Source organism: Chiloscyllium punctatum, chromosome 4 (genome assembly GCF_047496795.1).
Source record: "Chiloscyllium punctatum isolate Juve2018m chromosome 4, sChiPun1.3, whole genome shotgun sequence".
Taxonomy (NCBI): domain Eukaryota; kingdom Metazoa; phylum Chordata; class Chondrichthyes; order Orectolobiformes; family Hemiscylliidae; genus Chiloscyllium; species Chiloscyllium punctatum.
Genome location: NC_092742.1, coordinates 102,983,858 through 103,008,082, shown reverse-complemented (window position 1 = coordinate 103,008,082; position 24,225 = coordinate 102,983,858). Strand labels below are relative to the sequence as shown.

At 40.6% G+C, this 24,225-nt stretch overlaps 1 protein-coding gene across 2 annotated transcripts in view; it reads left to right on the top strand.

Annotated features, from left to right (window-relative positions):
• Positions 1 to 24,225, top strand: part of ubr1 (ubiquitin protein ligase E3 component n-recognin 1) — a 220,515-nt gene that overhangs the window by 32,583 nt on the left and 163,707 nt on the right. For both annotated transcript variants that reach the window (XM_072569440.1, XM_072569439.1), the window contains exons 6-12: positions 2,257 to 2,395; positions 3,376 to 3,438; positions 5,058 to 5,181; positions 6,834 to 6,941; positions 12,929 to 13,017; positions 19,101 to 19,199; positions 20,027 to 20,181. In XM_072569440.1, coding sequence (XP_072425541.1) covers positions 2,257 to 2,395; positions 3,376 to 3,438; positions 5,058 to 5,181; positions 6,834 to 6,941; positions 12,929 to 13,017; positions 19,101 to 19,199; positions 20,027 to 20,181 — 777 coding nt within the window. The remainder of the gene's footprint in view (positions 1 to 2,256; positions 2,396 to 3,375; positions 3,439 to 5,057; positions 5,182 to 6,833; positions 6,942 to 12,928; positions 13,018 to 19,100; positions 19,200 to 20,026; positions 20,182 to 24,225) is intronic.

Here is a 24,225-nt window from a genome sequence, read left to right as displayed (position 1 = left end):
TGGATTATTAGACACTTTGCTCTGCTGAAACTGGACACCGTACTTTTATACTGGCACTAGTTGCCTTTGCAAAAAAGGGCAGCTGTTCAGCAACAGCATTTGGATTGGTTTAAAGTGGCAGTTTGACACAGCTGAAATGGAAGAGCACAATTGTGGCTCAGACCTTTGAGCCTGTCAGAACCAAAATTCAACTCCGGCTCTCCTCTGTGAAAAGAAAAGTAACAACACTCAACAATTTGCAAAAAGGAAGAACATTTCCAACTAGAGGCAAGACCCAGGTCTAACTGTCGACCAAATTGAGGATCATCGCAGTCAATATCAACTTGATAGCATCAGCAAAAAACAAAATCGAACTTCTGGGGAAAAGTCCATGTCATTTCCCCTTTTGGATTGGACTTGAATTCACAGCCTTTTAACCTATGTATTCCCCACAAATTTTCCTGAAGTGACTGTTTCTGTTCTGTCCTTTGTGTCAATGAATGTGTTTAGATTACTTACAATGTGGAAACAGGCCCTTCGGCCCAACAAGTCCACACCGCCCCGCCGAAGCGTAACCCACCCATACCCCTACATCTACATCTACCCCTTACCTAACACTACGGGCAATTTAGCATGGCCAATTCACCTGACCTGCACATCTTTGGACTGTGGGAGGAAACCGGAGCACCCGGAGGAAACCCACGCAGACACGGGGAGAATGTGCAAACTCCACACAGTCAGTCGCCTGAGGCGGGAATTGAACCCGGGTCTCCGGCGCTGTGAGGCAGCAGTGCTAACCACTGTGCCACCGTGCCGCCCTAATAATACCACTAGGCCATCGCCTCTCCCTGTGTTGTTTGGATTTAAAGGGGATTTGCATTAAGTTGCTATATTACTTACTACCTGTTTTTGCCGCATTTTAGAGGATAAGTTTGTTATAAGAAATAAGCTTTGTTTTTCTTGCTCATTGATGAAACCTGGTGCGAGTTTCCTTTTTATCTTAGACAGTGGCCTCAGTCAGGTATTAACTATTCTTGAGATTCAAAATTAGTAATACTGTATTTCACACTTACAGCATAGTAGGGCTTGATTTCCAGTGCTATTCCTACCAGGGTTGTGATAACAGACAATAAACACAGTTAAATGACCTAACCAAGTAGTTTACTGAACCAATTTAAGTAGAAAAGTCTAGGAACAATATGTTGACTGTCTTTTGTTCTTAATATGGAATGTGTGAGTGACTAGCAAGGCCAGAAATTTGTTGCCTATCCCTAATTGCTATTGAGTTGGGCAGCCCTTTAGGCCATCGCATGCAGTTAAATCAACCACTGTGTTGTGGACTTGGAGCTAGAAGTTGCCCAGGCTGGGAAAGTATGGCAGATTTCAGAGTTAAAATAAATTAGTGAACCAGATAGGTTTTAACAGCAATCGATGATAGTTTCATGGTCAGCCTTTCTGAAGCTTTGGATCCATATTTACTAAATTAATTTAAATTCTACTCGCTGCCATGGGATTTGAACCCAACAAGCCAGACATTATACATTGCCTTTGTCTCCTGTTGTTTAAATAGCCATTGAGAAGGTTTTTGAAGTTTTAACGTAGATTTGATATTGAAGAACTGTAATTGCTCAAAGTTATTTTTAATTACAGAACTAATTGAAAAACTGAATGAAGAATGAGGTGATTGGGAAAAGGTTGAAAACTTTTATATTTTGAAATGAATATCGGCAATTTGTGCATTTCTTGCTCGAGTGATCCGATAGAAATTGCTGATTAGGCAAAGTGTGGGCTATAGCATGCTATTTTAGTAGGATTAGTCTTGCCAACATTGACTAATAAGGAGAAACAAAGTCTGCACTTGCACACACTGCATATCATCATAGCACTTTACCAACAAATGTATGAAAAAATTTAAAGTTCACACAATATCTCATTATATACTTGGAGAATGTGTTGTAATGATCTGTATTATTATTATTATTATTATTATATGTATTAATGATTGTATTTATGATTAGTTTATAAATAGTCATGTCTGGATTTCTGACTCACCACATTAATTCATGGTTAAAGCATTAAACAACATTTTTCTTTCCCTTGTTCACACTGTCCATTGGTGTTACACATTGAGAGAGTGAGTTCTATAGTGTTGTATTGAAATATCAACAAACTACATCACAGCTGCTTGTTGGTTCTGTCGGGGAAGATTCAGCAAACTTTGCAAGCTGATGTACCAATATTGAAGCGTATGCTTAAACTGCTTTTTTTCCTCACAAGGGAGAAGACAGATTCCTATTTCTGTGTGCTGTTTAATGATGAACAGCATTCGTTTGAGCATGTCATCCATTCACTCCAGAGGTCACTGGGCTGTTCACAGAGAGAAGCACAGAGTCACACCACCTTGATAGATAGAGAGGTAAGTGTCATTAGTGATTGTGGATTATTTTTTGTGCAACCAAAGCAACTTGCATTTAGATAGCATCTTTAACATAGTAAACATTTTGAGGCACTTCACAGGAAAGAAATCAGAGAAGCAAAGATACCACACTAAGCCAGAAAGGGTATAATTGGGATTGGTGACTGAGTGCTTGTCCAAAAGACAGCTTTTAAGAAAGCTCTTTCAGGAAGATGGGCAAAATTTCAGAGATCTGGGCTTTAAAGTGTGATGGCTCAATTGCCAAGAGAGGTGTGGAGGAACTTGGAGATGAACCTGGTCAGGGTTGGTGAAATGCTGTATTCTAGGAGAGTTGTAGCATTGCAGGAGGTACAGAGATAGGCAGGGGTGAGACCATAACTGTCTCAAGATGTGGATAAAAGTTATAAAAATGGGAGTGTAAATAGATAATCAAAGCTGCAGTTATATTGCCACTTGTATATTGGTAATCTGAAAGTGACCATATCTGTAGATGCTCTGATCTGATTTTGGCCCCTTTTATATCATCTGGGCTTGATATCACATAGATTAGAAATACTTATTTTTTAAGCTGGGCTTCAGAGTGTTTGAGGAATCCCTTGCGCTCTTTGTTAACGTGTAGAGCTTTTGAAATGCTTAGTGCAGTTGGCACTCCCAACTCATACCCAGAACATTGAAAATATGCCAGATGAGAATAGAGTTGTGCATGTAAGTAAACAGTTCTTGTTATAAGGTCAAATCTCCTATTTAACTAACAGCTTAAGTTCTTTTCTTTGAATTGGATTTACTGATCAAACATATTGGTACAAATTGATTTGCAATCAGTTGTTACGTAGTCAGCAAATTCATAGTTAACTACATTCAGTGCTAAATTGTCTGATCTCTACATTGTTTAATGTAAACTTGCTTATTTTGTTTTAAGAAGTATGGTTTGAACTTCACTCAGATCCTTCAAATTTTGTTTTTGTGTCATGTCTCTGTAGGGTCGTAGAGCAGTGAAGCATGGAACACTGCAGTCATGTCAAGAAACAAAGTTAGACGTTATTGTAAGTGAAATAAAATGCTTTCTGCATTCATTTAACAACTACAGTTGAAGATAACAATAACGGTAGAGGAAATTATGAAGCGAGTTCGGTAATTATTCCAAGAATTAGCATTTCTATTGGTAAGCTTTTACTGTGTGAAGAATGTGTGGAAGTAATTAATCTGCTTCAGATAACTCCTACCGCGGGGAAGGGCATAGTTGGGGAGTGGAGGGGGTAGTGCACGTGGGAGGGTTTGCATTGGGAGGGAAGATGAGGAGGGGGGAATAGAAGATGGTGAGTATGGGAGAGAAGGAAGGAGGAGGGAGGGGTAGTGAGGGTGTGCGCACAGGAGGGGAAGCAGGGAGTGCACGCAGGATGTGGGGCACATGCATGGGAGGGGAAGGGGGTATACACGCTTGTGCAAGGGGGAAGGGACGAGTGTGCAACTGCGATTCAGATTGGTGGAAGATGGGAGGAAGGGAGAGAGGCATTCAGTATGTGAGGCAGGAGTGGTTAAGAAAAATGTGGTGCATGTGTAAATGGGAATGGTGAACGTGAGAGATGGGATCTGCGAGCTGCAGGCAAAAAGAGCTTCAGAGATGAAGTGTGAGAGAGATAATGCACTTGTGAGAGATGGAAGGTTGCATAGCGAGTTTAAGAATGCATTTTTGAAGAGAAGAAATGTACAATGGGAGGGAAGGAGGAAGTGAGCAAGCAGAGTGACACGACAGCATGTAAATTCAAGGGAGCGATTGCATAATGAGTTAAAGGATGGGAAATCAAGAGCTAAAGCACGTAATGAAGAGAGAGAGAGGGTGTGTGTGAGAGAGAACCTGAGACTGAACGTGGGCCTGACACATGCCCTCCTTTCCCTCCTCCTTTCTAAACATCTGCCAGGCTGGGAATGGAGGAAGTTTGCTGGCTGAAAGATAACTTGTTTCCCAATCCCACCTTTGTATGCACTCCTCAGAGGTCAACTCAGTGTGCATTACCAGAGATGAACCAAGGGCAGGTGTGCCTTAAACTCAAGTCTTTGACTCCTCCCTGGGCCTTGCCCTGCTGATTGGCACTCTAAGCTGTCTCTCCAGCTCTGCGTAATAATCAAAAGGGCATAAAAAGGCTTTGCTAGTGAGCTGGTTGGTCTAAAACTAATAAGAGCGAGACTGTTTAAGATTGAGGTGAAGGGTCTTTAGAACATGCTGCTCCAGGAGCTGTGGAAGCTCAAACATTGAGCAGGCTACAGACAGAAATCAGTCTATTTCAGGAGACCATTGGCATTGGGGAAAATGAAGTTTTGCAGACAAATAACTTTATGCAGATGATCAACCATGTTCTAATTGATAGGTAGAGCCAGCTCAATGGGCTAAGTAGTCTGTTTCTGTAACCATGAATGAAGGAACTATAAACGGTGAATGATTGTGTTGAGACATAAAGAGGAAAAGCTGTATGTATTCCACACCTGTGGAGAAACGAGCTGAATTACAATTTCAGGTTGATGTCAGTTTTTTAAGAATGGTAGCTGTCTTGCTCAGTAATCGCTATTTTACCATTATCATGTATATAAAGAATGGATTGTGTTAATTGGCATTTAGCCAAACCAAAGAGAATATTGTCATGTGCATTGTTAATTTTTCTTTCAGAACATTACAAACAGCGTATTCCAATCACCTCTACGTGTTGAAATTCTTCATTCAAGTGTTGTATCCCATCAGAACTTTGCTTTACGTCTTCTCTCCTGGCTCAGTCAAGTTGTCAGCAACTCTGGCAAGTGCATGGCTTGTTTTAGTGAAACATTTTTGACTTGAACAAACTGTGGAATGGAATAAGTATTAGCCACTTGCAAGATATTAGCCTAAATTACATATTGACATTATTTTTTCCAATCAAATGCAAACTTCAGGTATGCTGTTTGCACCCTACTCCTGATTACTGAAAGTCTGAAAACGGGATAATATTTTGATGCCTTGACCTGCCCTGCCATTAAATGCCAAGACTCAGCAGATTCTTCAGTATTCATCTGTACCAATTCCTTAGTTTTGTATTGTAGTTTGCTAAAAGCCCAATTTTGCTTTTCACAATGATCCCATTGCAGTGCTTGTGGATGCTTAATAATTTAAGCATAATCTTTAACCCTTGACCAGCTCAGTGGCCTTTGCAGCTTGTACCCTATTTATTTGTTGCAAATTGCCAAATCTGAAATGTTTCTCCATGATTTTCTAACGTGTAAATGATATAGTTAATATCCTGTTTTTTAGAGGGATTTTTATTGAAAGATAAAAAGGAAATTTTTAAACAGTTTTTACAAAATTACAAAGTAATACAAACAAGTATAAACACTAATATACAATTAAATATATGTATAAAAGAAATAAATAACCAAAACACAACAAACAAAAAAAAACTCAGCTAACTACTAATCTATCCTACAAACTACCAAAACATAAAATATCTTACATTACTATTAACAAATAACGTAATAATTAAGTACATACTCCAAATCTTTTCAAATCTGCCCTTCCTGGATGTCCACGGGAGGAAACTATTCTCCATTCTCCCTTTCTGTACAAGGAAACATTTCTCAGTCAACTGGACTGAGGGCCTTCCTGGACTTTCGAATTGGCACAGGTTAATCATGGAATACATCCCCCTTGACTTCCTCACAAATATGGTGCACCAAAAAACTGAATTATTCTCTAAAATATGGCAGCCCTTTCTGAACTATATAAACACAGATATTTCAGCCATATTGTCAAGTGCTTTTCTCTAGCTGTGGTAGTGGTTCTGGCTGGTCCAGGGGCCCGGGAGAGAGGAATCCCGTGTAAATATCCTATTTTTTATATGAAGACCATCACTGATCTCTTTGCAAAACTGTGAAAGATCCTGATCATTGCTTAAATAATTGTACATGTACTTGCAAAAGTCCATTCAACCTGTGAGCTTGGAACTTGTTAATTGTTGAACCACAAGTCTGAGTTTATCTTTCAGATAGCTGCTCTGTGGCACTTTAATTGCGAATATAACATGAATTGAAGTCTGGTCTCTTTCATAAGTAAATCACTTGTGTTACATAGACAGGGACTCTATTTTCAAAAACTGATTTCTAATAACTGCTAAATGCACATTCTTTATAATGTCTTTCATTTAGTTCAATAGATGACTTCCAATTAAAATATCTTATTCCAGGCTCTGGTATCTTTAGTTTCTTAAATTTTCAAGTATGAATATTCCTATTATTCATCTGAATAGAGTTGCATGAGCCATAATTCACAAGCAACATTGTCAGTTTGCTTCACTAGAGGATTGCTGTCATCAGGTTCAAGTCAGGAGAATTATAATCCTCAATTATATTGTATCCACGCTGTTAAGATAAATTTGAGTTTGGGTAGATGCAAATTGTTTTTCTTTCTATTATGCAGCTGGATTACGTCAGATTTTCTGTGAGGTGGTACTTAACCAAGAACCAGAATCTGATCAACCTTGCCTGAGCAGCAGATTAATGTTGGCTGATGCCAAACTCTGGAAAGGTGAGTAAGCATGTAAGCAACTAGTTGAGTTCAAGTTGATCAGGTAAAGAAGTCACAGGATTGTTTCTCTTGAGGATCTCCTACCTTCCTCAGAATTTTCAGTTTGTCATTTGGAAAAAAAATTCTTTGAACATTTGTGGGCGGCACGGTGGCACAGTGGTTAGCACTGCTGCCTCACAGCGCCTGAGACCCGGGTTCAATTCCCGCCTCAGGCGACTGACTGTGTGGAGTTTGCACATTCTCCCCGTGTCTGCGTGGGTTTCCTCCGGGTGCTCCGGTTTCTTCCCACAGTCCAAAGATGTGCAGGTTAGGTGAATTGGCCATGCTAGATTGCCCATAGTGTTAGGTAGGGGTAGATGTAGATGTAGGTGTATGGGTGGGTTACGCTTCGGCGGGGCGGTGTGGACTTGTTGGGCCGAAGGGCCTGTTTCCACACTGTAAGTAATCTAATCTAATCTAATCTAATCTAATTTCCTATTTTTCTGATACACGATAATAAGAAAATAGTTAGCATCTTGGTAACGCAGGTTACTTTGTAATAATGGACCTCAGTCATTCTCTGTTTAACTGAGTATTTATGAAATGCTCTTCTTATCAGATGTGGGAGTTTCAAGAGAGTTTACGGGTTACTGAGGATTAAATCTACAATAAATGTTGATTGCGAATCCTATCAGATCGACGGATCGGTTGGATGGCAGTTTTAAGAAGGGAGAAAAATGCAGATAGAGTCAGGTTAACTCCAGGGAGGTAGGCAGATGGAACAGGGGTCTTCTGTGGTAATCCCCATTTCAGACAAATATGTTGTTTAGGAAAATGTAGGGGGTGATAGACTTTGAGGGGAATGTAGCATGAGTAGCCAAATTTCTGGTATCAAGACAGGTTCTAATGTAGTGAGAGGTACGTCAGGTTCTAAGCGATCAATTGTGTTAGGGGTCTGTCTAGTCAAAGGCAGACACAGCAGCGAAAAACCAGAATGGTGTGTTGCCTCCCTGGTGCCAGGATCAAGGATGTCTCACAGAGGTTGCAGAATGTTTTCAAAGGGGAGAAGGAACAGCAGGCAGTCATTGTACACATTGGTACCAATGAAGGGAAAAGGATGAGATTCTGAAGGGAGAGTATAGAAAGTTAGGTAGGAATTTAAAAAGGAGGTCCTCAAAGGTAGCAATATCTGGATTACTCTCAATACTACGCACTAGTGAGGGTAAGACTTTGAGGATAGAGCAGATGAATGCATGGCTGAGGAGCTGGTGAATGGGAGAAAGATTTACATTTTTGGATCATTAGAATCTCTTTAGGTAGAAGCGACCTGCACAAGAAGGATGGATTGCACTTGAATTGGAAGGGGACTAATATACTGGCAGGATTTTCTAGAACTGCTCGGAAGGATTTAAATTAGTGGAGTGGGGGTGGGTGGGATGGGACCCAGGGAGATATTGAGGAAAGAGATCAATCTGAGACTGGTACAGTTGAGAAAAGAGGCGAGAGTGTGTTGCTGGAAAAGCACAGCAGGTCAGGCAGCATCTGAGGAGCAGAAGAATCGACAGTTTGGGCTGGTACCCTTCATCAGGAATGAAAGGCTCTGGTCTGAAACGTCAATTCTCCTGCTCCTCGGACGCTGCCTGACCTGTGCTTCTCCAGCAACACCCTCCCACCTCTGATCTCCAGCATCTGCAGACCTTGCTTTCTCTGTTGAGAAAAGAAGTGAGTCAAACAGTCAGGGCAGGAACAAAGCAGAGAACAAGGTAGGACTGATGAATTAAACTGCATTTACTTCAATGCAGGGGGCCTAACAGGGATGGCAGATGAACTCTGGGCATGGTTAGGAACCTGGGAGTGGGATATCATAGCAATTACAGAAGTTGGCTCAGGGATAGACAGGACTGGTAGCTTAATGTTCCAGGATACAAATGCTATAAGAAGGATAGAAAGGGAGGCAAGAGAGGAGGGGGAGTGGTGTTTTTGATAAGGGATAGCATATTCCTGGAAATACATCCAGGGAAGTTATTTTGGTGCAACTGAGAAATAAGAAAGGGATGATCACTTTATTGAGATTGCATTATAGACCCCTACGCACCCCCCCCCCTACCCAGTAGTCAGTGAGAAATTGAGAAACAAATATTTCAATTATCTGTAAGAATAATAGGGTGGTTATGGTAAGGGATTTGAACTTTCCAAATGTAGACTGGGACTGCCATTGTACTAAGGGTTTAGATGGAGAGGAATTTACTAAGTGTGTACAAGAAATTTTTCTGATTCAGTATGTGGATGTACTTACTAGAGAAGGTGCAAAACTTGACTTAATCTTGTGAAATAAGGCTGGGCAGGTGACTGAAGTGTCAGTGGGGGAGCACTTTGGGGCCAGCGACCATAATTCAATCAATTTTAAAATAGTGATGGAAAAGGATAGATAAGATCTAACAGTTGAAGTTCTAAATTGGAGGAACGCTAATTTTGACGGTATTAAGCAAGAACTTTCAAAAGCTGAATGGGTGCAGATGTTTGCAGGTAAAGGGACGGCTGGAAAATGGTAAGCCTTCAGAAATGAGGTAACAAAAGTCCAGTGACAGTATATTCCTGTTAGGATGAAAGGAAAGGCTGGTCGGTGTAGGCAATGATGGATAATGAGAGAAATTGAGGGTTTGGTTAAGAAACAAGGAAGCATATGTCAGGTACAGAAAGTGAATCCTTAGAAGAGTATAAAGGCAGTAGGAGTTTATTTAAGAGGGAATTCAGGACATTGACTGGGATTCACTTCACGTGAGAGATATAGATGGAGCTGAATTTGAGAGTAGCATCCAGGAGGGTTTTATCGAGCAGTATGTAAATAGTCCAACTTGGGAAGGGGCCATACTGGACCTGGTGTTGAGGAATGAGCCCAGCCAGCTGGTGGAAGTTTCAGTAGGGGATTATTTTCAGAATAGTGATCACAGTACCGTAATTTTTTGAATACTCATGGACAAAGATGAGAGTCGTTCAAAAGGAAGAGTGCTAATCTGAAAGAAAGCCAACTAAAGCAAAATTCATTAAGAGCTGGGGAATATGGATTGGGAGCAGCTGTTTGAAAGTAAATCCACATTTGATATGTTGGAGGCTTTTGAAGAGAGGTTGATTAAAGTACAGGGCAGACATGTCTCTGTGAAAATAAGGGATGGAAATGGCAAGATGAGGGAACCATTTTGACAGGTGAAATTGAGACTAGCTAAGAGGAAAAAGGAAGCATACATAAGGTCTAGGCGACTGAAAACAGACAAAGCTTTGGAAAAATATCAGAAATGTGGGACCAATCTGAAACGAGGAATTAAGAGGGCTGTAAGATGTCATGAAATATCTTTAGCAAACAGGGGTAAGGAAAATCCCAAAGCCTTTTATTATTATGTAAGGAGCAAGAGGGTAAGTAGAAAAAGGGTTGGCCCACTGAAGGACAAAAGTTATATGGAATTATATAGAATCCATACAATGTGGAAACAGGCCTTTTGGTCCAACAAGTCCACACCTACCCTCCGAAGAGTATCCCACCCAGAACCATTCCCCTACCCTATTACATTTTCTCTGACTAATGCACCAAACCTATACATCCCTGAACACTGGGATAATTTAGCATGGCCAATTCACCTGCACATCTTTGGACCATGGGAGGAAACTGGAGCAGACACGGGGAAGAATGTGCAAACTCCACACAGACCGTCATCTCAAAACAGAGAAAATGGGTGAGATTCTTAATGAGTACTTTGCGTCGGTATTCACCGAGGAGAGGGACATTATGGATGTTGAGGTTTGGGATAGATATTTGATTACTCTAGGTCAAGAATTCAAACATTACTCCCGGTCAAGTCGCATAAGGAGAGAGGAATTGTTGGGTATTCTAAAAGGTAATTAAGGTGGACAAGTCACCAAGTCCAGGTGGAATCTATCCCATATTACTGAGGCAAGTGAGAGAGGAAATAGCTGCAGCCTTAACAGATATCTTTGCAGCATCCTTGAATATGGGTAAGAACCTGGGGGGAACTGGAGAATTGCTAATGTTGTCCCCTTGTGTATGAAGGGTAGCAGAGTTAATCCAGGTAATTATAGACCAGTGATCCTGACATCAGTGATAGGGAAGCTGCTGGACAAGATTCTGAGGGTTATGATCTATTTACATTTGGAAGACAAATGGGCTTATCAGTGATAGGCAGCGTGGTTTTGTGCAGAGAAGGTCATGTCTTACCAACTTAATAGAATTTGAGGAAGTGACAAAGTTGATTGAGGGAAGGCCTGTAGATGTCAGATACATGGACTTCAGTAAGGCGTTTGAGTAGGCTGATGGAGAAAGTGAAGCCACATGGGGTCCAGAGTGTACTAGCTAGATGGATAGAGAACTGGCTGGGCAACAGTAGACAGACTAGTAGTGGAAGGGAGTTTCTCAAAATGGAGACCTGTGGTCAGTGGTGTTCCAACTGGGACCACAGTTGTTTGTGATATACATAAATGATCTGGAGGAATGCATAGGTGGCCTGATTAGCAAGTTTGCAGATGACACGAAGATTGGTGGAGTAGCAGATAGTGAAGAAGACTGAATATAGATAGATTGAAGAGTTGTGCAGAGAAATGGCAGATGGAGTTCAATCCTAGCAAATGCGAGGTGATGCATTTTGAAAAATCCAATTCGAGAGATAACTATATGGTAAGTGGAAAAGCCTTGGGAAAATTCATGTACAGAGGGATTTTTAAAAAACTCGTTCATAGGATGAGGATGTCGCTGGCAAGGCCAGCATTTATTGCCCATCCCTAATTGCCTAGAGGGCAATGAGTGTCAACACATTGCTGTTCGTTGGATAGGGTGTTGAGTGCAAGAGTTGGCAGATTATGTTGCAGTTCTATAGGACTTTGGTTTGCCTAAATTTGGAATACTGCATAAGGTTCTGGTTGTCAATGATCAAAAGGATGTGGAGAGGATGCAGAGGAGGTTCACCTGGATGTTGCTAGTTATGGAGGGTGCTAGTTATGAAATTAGGTTGAGTAGATTAGGATTATTTTCATTAGAAAGACGGAGGTAGAGGGTGGATCTGATTGGGGTCTACAAAATCATTAGAGGTTGAGACAGGGTGGACAGCAAGAAGCTTTTTCCCCAAAGTGAGGGACTCAATTAATAGGGGTCACGAGGTCAAGGTGAGAGGGGAAAAGGTTATGGGAAATATGTGTGGAAAGTTCTTTACACAGAAGGTGGTGGGTGGCCTGGAATGCGTTGCCAGTGGAGGTGGTAGAGGTGGACACGATAGCGTCACGTAAGATGTATCTAGACAGATACATGAATGGATAGGGAGCAGAGGGATAGAAATCTTTGGAAAATACACAACAGATTTAGATAGCGGATCTGGATCGTCGCAGGCTTGGAGGGCTGAAGGGCCTATACCATGCTGTAATTTTCTTTGTTCTTGAGAGGTAGGTGTTGTGGAGTGATATGGCAAGATGCAAAGATGTAAGGAGGGAATTGCAGACTTAGGATGCAGCCAGCTGGAGAGAGCAATGGCATGTGTTAAGGTAATGGAAGGGAACTTGCAGAAGACAGTGAAGCATCTGGAAGTTAAATTGCTTTTTAAAATAGATTTCCTTGTTTTTTTTAAAATGCATTGTCTAGATTTAAATGAATGGGCTGCAGACTTTCTGATGGATTCTGGTCAGTAAAGGCCACAAAATGTGAAATGTGCTTTCCATTTTATTCATGAACGATGAAGATCGAATATTGTCTTAATGCTGCTATGTTCAGAATCCAAAGTGGAAATTCAGGCCAACCCCATTTCTTGCTATCCTGACATCACTCATTTAGGAGTTAGTTTACCACATGTGCATGAATTTATATTGATCATTTTGCTTTTGATTGTGGATGGCTGCAGGATGTTACTCATGACGCTACTACAGATTATACAGTAACAAAGATATGAAGCATGTGAAAACTATAGATTTAATCAAGGAACAGGCAGAATAAATATGCATTTTTTTTAATGCAGGAGCACGCAAAGCCTTTCATGAACTGATAGTATGCAGTTTGCTGATGGAAACAGAATACAAGAGACTCTTTGCTATTGAATTTATCACTGTAAGTACCTCTTTTATTCTGGTCAATGCCTTGCAGTGACTGAGATTTAGAAGCACATCTTTGCTCCCAAAAGCTCTGAAGTGTGGAAGTGTTTTCATAGGTTGTCAGTTATAGAAGTTAGTTGTGACAAGTAAAATATAAACTTTGGTCAGGGAACCAAACCAAGACCTATAGTCTCACTGCCTGGAACACCAACTTTCAGATTGGCTGAAGAGCTACACCAAACACTAAAAAACTTAGTAGAAGACTCTCACACCACTCCATCCACTCCACCCAAGAATTCCTGAAGACCATCAAAGACACTAAGATAGAAGAGGATGAAATAATAGTCTCCTTTGATGTAACAGCCTTGTTCATATCCATCAATATCAAACTGGCCAAGGAAACACTGACTACATTATTTGAAGAACCAAAGACACATAAACCAGACACCACCAACTTCATCGGCAAGACAATATCATCAAGCTAGTGGACCTGTGCCTTACCACTCACTTCACCTTCAACAACAAAATCTACGGACAAACCTACGCAACACCCATGGAATCTCCGATATCTGGGTTGTTAGCAGAGGCACTAATGCAGAGACTCGAACAAACAACTCTGCTAACTATCCAACCCAAACTTTGGGTCCACTACATGGATGACACCTTTGCCATCACAAAATAAAACCAATTAGAGGAAACCTTCAAGATCATCAATAATACCCGTACTGGCATAAAATTCACTGAAGGGGAGGAAAACAACAACAAACTGCCATTCCTAGATGTCACAGTCGAGCGAACAGCCAATGGGGACCTTCAAAACAGCGTCTACAGGAAAATAACACATACTGACCAAATACTGAACTACAGAAGCGATCATTCCAACACCCACAAATGAAGCTGCATTAGAACATTATTTCAACGAGCCACCACACACTGCAGCACAGAGGAACTACGCAGAGCAGAGGAAAATCACCTATACCATGTATTCAAAAAGAACGGGTACCCAATGAACACAGTCCGTTGATTTCTCAGCAACAGACCCCAACAGCAGACAAAACACATCCAGAAACCCTAGCCACTCTCCTCAGCTAATGAACTTTGAAGACCCAATACAGACAACAAGCAAAACTAATGTAATTTACAAGATACTGTGCAAGAACTGTAAAAAACACTACATTGGACAAACAGGCAGAAAACTAGCCACTAGAATATATGAACATCAACTAGCCACAAAAGGACATGACCCACTCTCATTTGTATTCTTACATACAGATGAGGAAGGACACCACTTCGACTGGGACAATACATCCATCCTAGACAGGCCAGAGACACGCGTGAAAATTTCAACCGGAATTCTATCAACAAATACAATGACTTGGATCCCATTTACCACCACCTGAGAAAATGAACAGGAAATGACATCACTGGGGAAATGGTGTCGCCACAGGAAATGGCATCGTCAACCCAAGGGAACCTAAACACACAAATAGAAAGCAGGCTATGCCACCAGTGCTTCATCTGGAGGCTCACTGATGATACCCAGTATGGTGACAAAACGTCTGAAAACGAACTTTCCAGCTCAGCGAGCAAACCTACATTCAGAACCTCAACCAGAGCTACAAATCTTCTCAAAAGAGAAATTAATAAAAGTAAAAGCATGTTGATTAAGCACATTAATTATTTAGATTAGATTACGTACAGTGTGGAAACAGGCCCTTTGGCCCAACAAGTCCACACCACCCCGCTGAAGCGCAACCCACCCATACCCCTACATCTACCCCTTACCTACACTACGGGCAATTTAGCATGGCCAATTCACCTGACCTGCACATCTTTGGACTGTGGGAGCACCCGGAGGAAACCCACGCAGACACTGGGAGAATGTGCAAACTCCACACAGTCAGTCCTGAGGCGGGAATTGAACCCGGGTCTCTGGCGCTGTGAGGCAGCAGTGCTAACCACTGTGCCACCGTGCCGCCCCAAATTATGGGAGTAATCATCAGTACAAGGCTTCAGTTTTGAAATTACAAACTCCAATGTTAGTTATGTACAAGTCCAATGGACTAGATTTAAAAAAGCCATTTCCTTTTATGGGAGAAATGCAGAGCTCGGGGATATAAATCTTAAGATTGACAGTTGACATCTCCAACAAACAGCCTAGGAGAATGTTCTTTGTTTCATTGTAGAGCGTGCTACCACTGAGTAGCTGGAACAAATAACAGATGCATTTAAAGGGATAATCAGCACATGACACAGAAAGGAGGAGGACATGACAGCACTTGACATCAAGGCTGCACGTGACCGAGTGCATCATCAAAGAGCCTGAGCAAAACTGGAATCTGTGGGTATCGAGGAGGCACAATTTGCTGGTTGGAGTCATATCTGGCACATAGGAATATGGTTGCAGTTGTTGGAGGTCAGTCAGCCAGCTCGTCTCTGCAGCAGTTCCTCAGGGTAGTGTCCTAGGGCCAACCATCTTCAGCTTCTTTATGGATGACCTTGTCTTGAATATATGGTTAGGTGGGGAGACTAGGACCTGTGGGCACTGCCTTAGAATTGGAGGGGCTCAGTTTAGAATGGAAATGAGACGTTTCTTCAGCCAGAGTGTGGTGGGACTGTGGAATTCCTGAAGAAAGGCGTATGTCCAAAACGTCGATTCTCCTGCTCCTTGGATGCTGCCTGACCTGCGCTTTTCCAGCAACACATTTTTTCAGCTCTGATCTCCAGCATCTGCAGTCCTCAGTGAAGGCCAGGAAGTTAAATGTCTTCAAGGCAGAGATTGGTAAATTCTTGATCTCGCAAGGTATTAAGGGCTACAGGGAGAGTGTGGGTAACTGGAGTTGAAATGCCCATCAACCATGATGATATGGTGGAGTGGACTTGAATGGCCTTACTTCCACTCGTGTGTCTTATGGTCTTATGGATGACTGCAGCTCCAACAACACAAATGAGGTAGTGAGTGGAATCGAGCATGGAGCACATACAGCTGATCTAACAACTCATTCTGATTTGATTTATTATTGTGACATGTACTGAGATAAAGTGAAAAGTACTGTTTTGGGTACTAATCAAACAAGCTATTCCTTACACAAGTACAACAGCGTATTAGAACAGAATACTGAACATAGTGTTACAGCTACAGAGAAGCTGCAGAGAAAGATCAACTCTCATATATGAGGGGTCAATTCATAAGCTTTATAACAGGGAAGAAGATATTTTTGAATATGTTGGTAAGTATTTTCAAACTTTTGTGCCTTCTGCCCGATGGAAGAGGACGGAGGAGAGTATAATTGGGGTAGAATGAGTGTTCGATTATGTTGGCTGCTTTTGCAAGACAGCGGGAAGTTGAGACAGAGTCAGGAGAAGGAAGGCTGGTTTTTGTGTTGGACTGGGTTGCTTTCACAACTTTCTGTAATTTCTTGCATTCTTGGGCTGAGCAGTTGCCATGCCAAACTGTGATGTATCCGGATAGGATTTTTTCTATTAAAGTTGATAAGTCATTGTAAACATACTGAATTTCCTTTAGCCTTCTGAGGAAGAAGAGGCATTGGTATGCTTTATTGACTGTAGCAGCAATGTGGGTGGACCAGGATAGATTGGTGATGTTTATTCCTTGGTACTTGAACCTTTCAACCACCACCATGTCAGCACCATTGTTACATACAGGAACATGTCCTCCACTCCACTTGCTGAAGTCAATGACCAACTCCTTCGTTTTGCTGACATTGAGGGGGAAACTGTTGTCTTTACTCCATGCCACTAAGCTCTCTATCTCTTTCCTATACTCTCTTATCATTGTTTGAGATTGAAATGACTACAGTGGTGCCATCAGCAAATTTGTAAATTGAGTTTGTGCTAAATTTGACCCCACAGTCATGAATGTATAAGAATGTCAGGGTCTGAGTGGTCTGCTTTGCGGGGCACCAGTGTTGAGGATTATTGTGGGGGAGGTGTTGTTGGTTATCCTTACTGTTTTTGGGAAAATTTGTAGCTCAGGTTGAGGTTCTGGATGTAGGTTTGCTCGCTGAGCTGAAAGGTTCATTTCCAGATGTTTTGTTACCCTACTAGGTAACATCTTCAGTGGGCCTCAGGGCGAAGCACTGTTGAGAATTCCTGCTTTCTATTTATATGTTTGAGTTTCTTTGGGTTGGTGATGTCATTTCCTGTTTGTTTTCTCAGGGGGTGGTAGATGGGGTCTAACTCGATGTGTTTGTTGATAATTGTCTGTACGTCAGGAAGTTGAGGATCCAGTTGCAGATGGGGGAGCAGAGTTATAAGTCTTGGAGTTTGGTAATACTTTTTTTGGAGTTTATGGGGTTGAGGGTGGAGCTAAAATTAATAATTGTAATCATAAATCAACATTCTCTTAAAATAAACCGAAAGGTTGGAACAAGGACTGACAAGGGAAGTCAGGGACAGCATAAAAGCAAAAGAAAAAGTGTACAATGTGATGAAGATTAGTAGGAAACCAGAAAATTAGGAAGCATTTAAAAACCAGTGGAGGACAACTAAAAAAGAAGTGGGGGGCCAAATCTGAAATAGGAGGGTAAGCTTCCTAGCAATATAAAAGAAAGATTACAAGAAATTTTTTTTAGCTCTATAAGAAAAGAGAGAGAGGTCAGAGTGAACGTTGAACCAGTGAAAAATGAATCTGGAGAACTAGTAATGGAGAACAAAGAAATAGAACAGGAATTGAATAAGTGCTTTGTATCAGTTGCAGTGGAAGACACCAGTCACATTCCAAAACTTGGAGAATCAGGCGGTAGAGGTGACATTGTCAAGGAGAGATCATGTCTGACAAATCTGTTCGAATTCTTTGAGAAGGTAATGAGCAAGTTAGGCAAAGGAGAGTCAGTGGAAGTATGTATCTGGATTTCCAGAAGACCTTTTAACAAGGTGCTGCACAGGCGATTGTTAAACAGACAAGACTCCCATAATGTTAGGTACATTTGGGGCACTGGCATGGATAGACGATTGGCTGACTAACAGAAGAGAGTAAGGATTTTTCAGATGGGAGTGGAAGCTAGTTGAGTTACACATGAGTCTGTGGGGCCCCAATTATTCATATGATACATTAACAATCTGGGCAAAGGTACTGAGGGCACTGTTGCTATGTTTACTGATGACTGAAATTGATGGAGTGAATAATATTGAGGAAGCCGGGAGGCTGCAGAAGGACTTGGACAGGCTAAAAAAGTAAACAAAGTGGTAGATGGGATGCCATGTGGGAAAGTGTGAAGTTGTGCATTTTAGTAGAAAAAGTAGAGACCCAGAATGTTTTTTAAATGGGGAAAGGCTTCGGCAATTTGAAGCACAAAGGCACTTAGGAGTCCCAGTTCAGGATCCTAAGGTTAACATCCAGGTTCAGTTGGCAGTTAGGAAGGCAAATACAATGTTAGCATCCACTCTGAGAGGGCTAGGATACAAGAGCAGGATTGCACTGTTGAGGTTGCATGAGGTATTTGGAATATTGCGAGCAATCTTGGGCCCTCTAAAGCAGAATATGTAGCATTGGAGGGGCTCCAGAAGACATTAATAAGAATGATCGAGAGTAGAACCTCGGAGGGAAGGGATGACCATTTCAAATTGAGTTGAGGAATTTCTTCAGCCAGAGGGTAGTAAATCTGTGGAATTCACTACCACAGAGTCAAGTCATTAAGTTTATTTAAGACAGAGATAACCATGCTCTTGATTAGTAAAGGGATCAGGAGATACAGGAAGAAAGAAGAGGAATAGGATTGAGAAACAAATCGGCCATGGTTAAATGGCAGAGCAGATTTGGTGGGCTGAATGGTCTAATCCTGCTGCTTTTTTTATAGTCTTAGTATCTTATGATCTAAAAAGCCTTAAAAATATTGAATCTGCTTCCACAATCTTCTGAGACAGAAGTAAAATGGTTTCATCTCTATTTAAATATGCGACCCCTCATTTTTAAACAGTATTTCTTAAATATTCCATAAGAAGATGGCCCTATTGGGCTTAATGACCTGTTTGTGCTGTAAACTGTTTGTAAATATAAATTATTAAGCTTACCATCAGCCTGAGCCTTTGCACTGTGTGGTTGAAGGGGAATGATCATCTGTTTGTTTGTCTCCATAGCACTACAAGCAACTTCAGCTCGAATTTGTGGAGGATGATCATGACCGCAATGTATCTGTAACTGCACAGTCTGTTCAAATATTCACTGTCCCAACATTGGTAAGTGGAATAAGCAAAATGCAAGACCAATTTGCATATGAATGAAATGTGCCATGATATTTGTCCTTGTGGAACATCAGACCCATGTAAAAGGGTTGAGTCAGCGGGAGTGAGAATTAACTGATAAAGAATGAAGTGGAAGATCAGAGAATAGAAACAGTATGGATGGAGATAAGAAATCATGAGGACTCACCAACACTTGAGGGAATTGATTTTAGGCCCCTTATGTAGATTTTTGTACAAATGAAGAAATAAAATGAATTGTAACAAATTCAATGCAATAATTGAGAGGGAGCTCAAAATCTTCATAAAGACTACATAAACCTAATTGATGAAAAGTACTGGTAGTATCATAATACTCAAACAGTACATGGAAATAGGTGGATTGATTAAGAAGAATGGAAATAGATTGGCTGTGCTAAAAAATTGACCATAGTGTCCAGGTATGTGCAGCCATGTTCCAGGGGTAGGTTGAGATGGGGGGCTGGCTGTAGGTGGGATGTTCCTTGGAAGGTTGCTGTGGGCTCGATGGGCTGAATGGCCTGCTTACACACTGTAGGGATTCTATGATTCTAACTTGAGAAGTATGGGAATCAGACGGGTAAGTGCTCAATTGTAGTGTTATTGATCATCATACTTTCGGGGCAATCGGACCTGCTACTGCTCTTATTTAATATATTTTTAAATCCTTCATGGTTCTCCTGAGCTACATACAAATCAACCAAAATAAATAAAAAATGTAATGATGTAAAAATTCTGGTTTCATTTATTTTTCTCATTTTCACTTCTTGAACGAATGTTACAGAAAATGTTTAATCTTTTGCTAGGCTCGTCATCTGATTGAAGAACACGATGCTCTAAAAATCATTATTGAAACCATAATTGAGCTGTTTTCTGAGCATATGGATAACGGAAAGCTTCATTTTCAGAGTTACTCCCAGGACAAATTGTCCAGGAAACAAATGGTCTTGTATGATCTTAAGTAAGTGTCGTCATCAGACCCCAAATTGGTCATTTCTCTTTAATGATGGATTAGGTGTATAAGACTTTTCAAATCGTTATTTAGTTGTTGGCCTATTGAAGTTCTGAGTATTCTTAACAAAGTTTAAGATAATACTTTGGGCCAGTGTATGTATTCAGTATAATCAAAGTAGCATTAGCAAAATGGCAGCAGAGTAGCAGTGTGTTTTGTAGTATACAAGAGTTCCTTTTTAATTTTTTGCTGCACAGGAGTCTTTATTGAAGTCTGTTTTCTCCAACTGTGCAAATATAGTCTTTTTACCCTGATCAATCAGTGCAATGTTCTGGAAATGCAGTAGTGATTATACTGAACACTCCAGCTATTTCAGATCATGTAGCTGTTAGAGGTTCTGATGCAGTGAAACAGTTGTTGAATTGTGCCCCTCCGACTAGCTCAGTTTTTTTGCCTTGCTGTTTTGTTTGTTGTCCTTCACAAAGTATTTGGATTTAACGAGGTTAAAAAAATACTTGAATAGAACATGAAATAAAAGTGAAAGCAAATCAATATCTGACACATAGGCAAGAAACTGCAGATGTTAGAATTCTAAAATAGAAAATGAAATTGAAAATGAAAATGCTGGAAACACTGCAGGTTACTCAGCATCTGTGGAGCAATGTGTAGAGTTGTAATAACTTTTTAAAATAAGAACATGAAAAAGTCATTTGATCCTTTCGGCATCATCTTCTGTTCGATAAGATAGTGCATTGATCTATGTAAACTCCACCTGCTTAATGTATCTATATCATAGCATTTCTATAGTATCCAAAAAAGGTGTGCCCTCCGTCTCTTGATGGTTGGCTCGGTTGATTTGGATGGCTGGTTTACAATGCAGAGTGATACCAGTGATGTGGTTCAGTTCCCACACTGGCTGAGGTTAACGTGAAGAATTCAGCGCTGGCCTGAGGTACGGCGACAGTCAGGTTAAACCTTGCTCTAATGAGAGATAAGCCCTGTGCTCAGTAGTTCTTTGGCAATTTTACCTTTCACTTGTAATCTCAAAAAGCTCTAATAGATTTGTCAAATATGATTTCTTTTTGGGGCATTGTCAACATGAAATTATGATTTTCTAAGTGTCCTGTTACCAAGTCCAGTGTTTCAGTTAAATCCTTAACAGTTCTAATATCAAGTCATTGATTTGAAGCATCCAGTAATTGGAGTAATTTTCTGGAAATACAAATCACCTGAACATTTATGTTAATATGTGTGAGAGAACTGTCAAAACATGTTTCCGACTGGATTCCAGTCTGTTTCGAAATCTCCCATTTCTGGTTTTATTAGACGTGGGGCAATCTTGTTTTTGGAGGTGGTATAGCATTATTTTACCTGGACCCCATCTGACCATCCAGATGATTGTTAAGAATTTATTTAATGGTTAAAAACACCATTTTGAAGAGGTTGCTGATCTAGAGTCCACACTGATATTGTCCATAAACTAACATAAAACATAAATAACTTATTATTTAAGTTGCAGTGACGTCTGCAAAAATGACTGCTTTCAGCTTTGTTGCAAAAGTGGCTGTATTCCAAAGAAATGTGAGAGTTGCCTTGAGGTATGGGATAGAGTGCTTAAGTACAAACAAGTACCTTCTTCCACTAATCTTGAACGCTGAGGAAATAGCTTATTTTCCACCATGTCTGAAGTGCATTAGGTTATTACCTCAAACTGCAAATTCCTTGAATGGAATTGCACATTGTGGTGATATAACAGGAAATTGGAGCAGTGAAACTTAATTTCTCAAGTAGGTGGAATTTTAAGAAATACTTTGATAAACTGGGACTTCGCAGTTTAAAAACAAAATTACAGGACATCTTATGAAAATAAATGAAAATGTGATATCAAGCCTGAAAATTATTTTCAGATGGGACAAAAATGTCAGAGAGCAAGCAACAAGGATTATGTTAAAAAATCTGACAACACCAGGTGAAAGTCCGACAGGTTTATTTAGAAGCTGGTATTGTATGATTTTTAACTTTGTCCATCCCAGTCCAACGCTGGCACCTCCACAGCAAGGATTACAAATGCAGAACACATGTCAGGAGCTTCTATTTTTACTATAGACTCACCAGTCCTCGTCATGAAGATCAAAGTGCAAGATTTGTGGTTTAATTTAACTTTATTTATAAGAACTAAGTCAATTACAATTTTCAATTTGAATTGAGAGCCAACATAAAATGACTGCAAGTCTTGCTTACTTGCAGGACCATTCCAGGAATAAGCGTGCTTTCATAAATTTCAGCAAATTTATTGTTTTTTACAGTGAGTACAAATGAATGCTCAATAAGGTAGTGATCTTCAGTTGATCTACTTTGACACACCGACTTGTGGTGTTTGACTGTGACTGATGCATGTCTGTCATTCAGTTCTATTCATGTTTTTTTCTTCTGTCTATCTTCTTACTGTACCCCAAATCATTAAATCATCACTTTTTTTAATGTAAGTGTTGTTGCTTATTAATCTTTTCTAATGGTTCGAGAAGCATCCGAGGAACAGTAAAATTGACGTTTCGGGCAAAAGCCCTTCATCAGGAATACAAATAGCAGCTTTTGCCTGAAACGTCGATTTTACTGCTCCTCGGATGCTGCCTGAACTGCTGTGTTTTCCAGCACCACTCTAATCTAGTCTCTGGTTTCTAGCATCTGCAGTCATTGTTTTTGCCTAAGCTTTTCTAACCACTAACTCTTGTGATTAGTCAGAGTCACCTTGAACTGTGATTCGCCTGTCAATGCATAACCAGCTCACGATAAATCTTACAGTATTTAAGTGGTGTGTGCCTGATTCCCAATCAGTTTCTTTAAAGTTCATGGTCCTCTTATTTGATATTATTTGTTCTTTGAAATGAACAATCGCTCTGGATTATTCACTTTATCACAGCTTATCCCTCTGGGCTTGCTGACATCATTGATCTTTATCAAGTTAATGAGGCACAAGTCGAGCAATTTGCATATTGCTGGAGCGCACGTCGTGTCAGTACTTGGTGGTTTAATGTTGTTCTACATCTCTCAACTAATATATTTGTTATCTGGAAAATTCCAAAGCTAATTAATATATTTTAACCCAAAGAACCATGTGTGACTCCCATATGATTGCTTGTATGAAATAAATTGACTAAAGTTACTTAAAAAAGACCACACTGAAGTAATAAAGTAATTGAAGCAGCAAAATACATAAATCTCACATAACCATACAAATGTAATATACCTCGGCCTATTGCATGCTTAAGATTACAGTATATCCTTGATTAGATTACTTACAGCGTGGGAACAGGCCCTTCGGCCCAACAAGTCCACACCGACGTGCAAACCCACCCAGACCCATTCCCTTACATTTTACCCCTGCCCCTTACACTACGGGCAATTTAGCATGGTCATTTCACCTGACCTGCGCATTTTTGGACCGTGGGAGGAAACTGGAGCACCCGGAGGAGACATGTGGAGAATGTGCAAAACTCCACACAGTCAGTCGCCTGAGGCGGGAATTGAACCCAGGTGTCTGGTGCTGTGAGGCAGCAGTGCTAACCACTGTGCCACCGTTCCACCCACAAAGTTTTTTTCAAAGCTGTCATTTGTTAGCTTGAATCTGCAGTAGCTTGGGCCATAAAACAACACTAAAACCATAGAACTTACTGTTGACCTGAGCCAAATGACTATTCTTCACTAAAGTGTTTTGCAACTAATCACAATTAAATATAATTTAATTCCTCGCTGTTTTAATCAAGTCAGAATTATTGATCCTTCACTCAATCCTAAAAAGATACTGAATTCCAGAAAGAATTGGATGAAGGAAATGTCGTTGTTCTGTTAGCTATGACTCAATAAACACTTCTGAGTCAGAATACCTTACCTGGAGACTGGAGCTCAACATTCATGCAGACCTTACATTGAAAGGATACTGCACCGTTGGAGATGCTGCTGTTCAGATTAAATGTCGAACCAAGAGCCATTTGCCCCTCAGGTGGATGTTAAAGATCTCACTATGCCATTTTCAAAGTGCTTCCCAGTATTTAT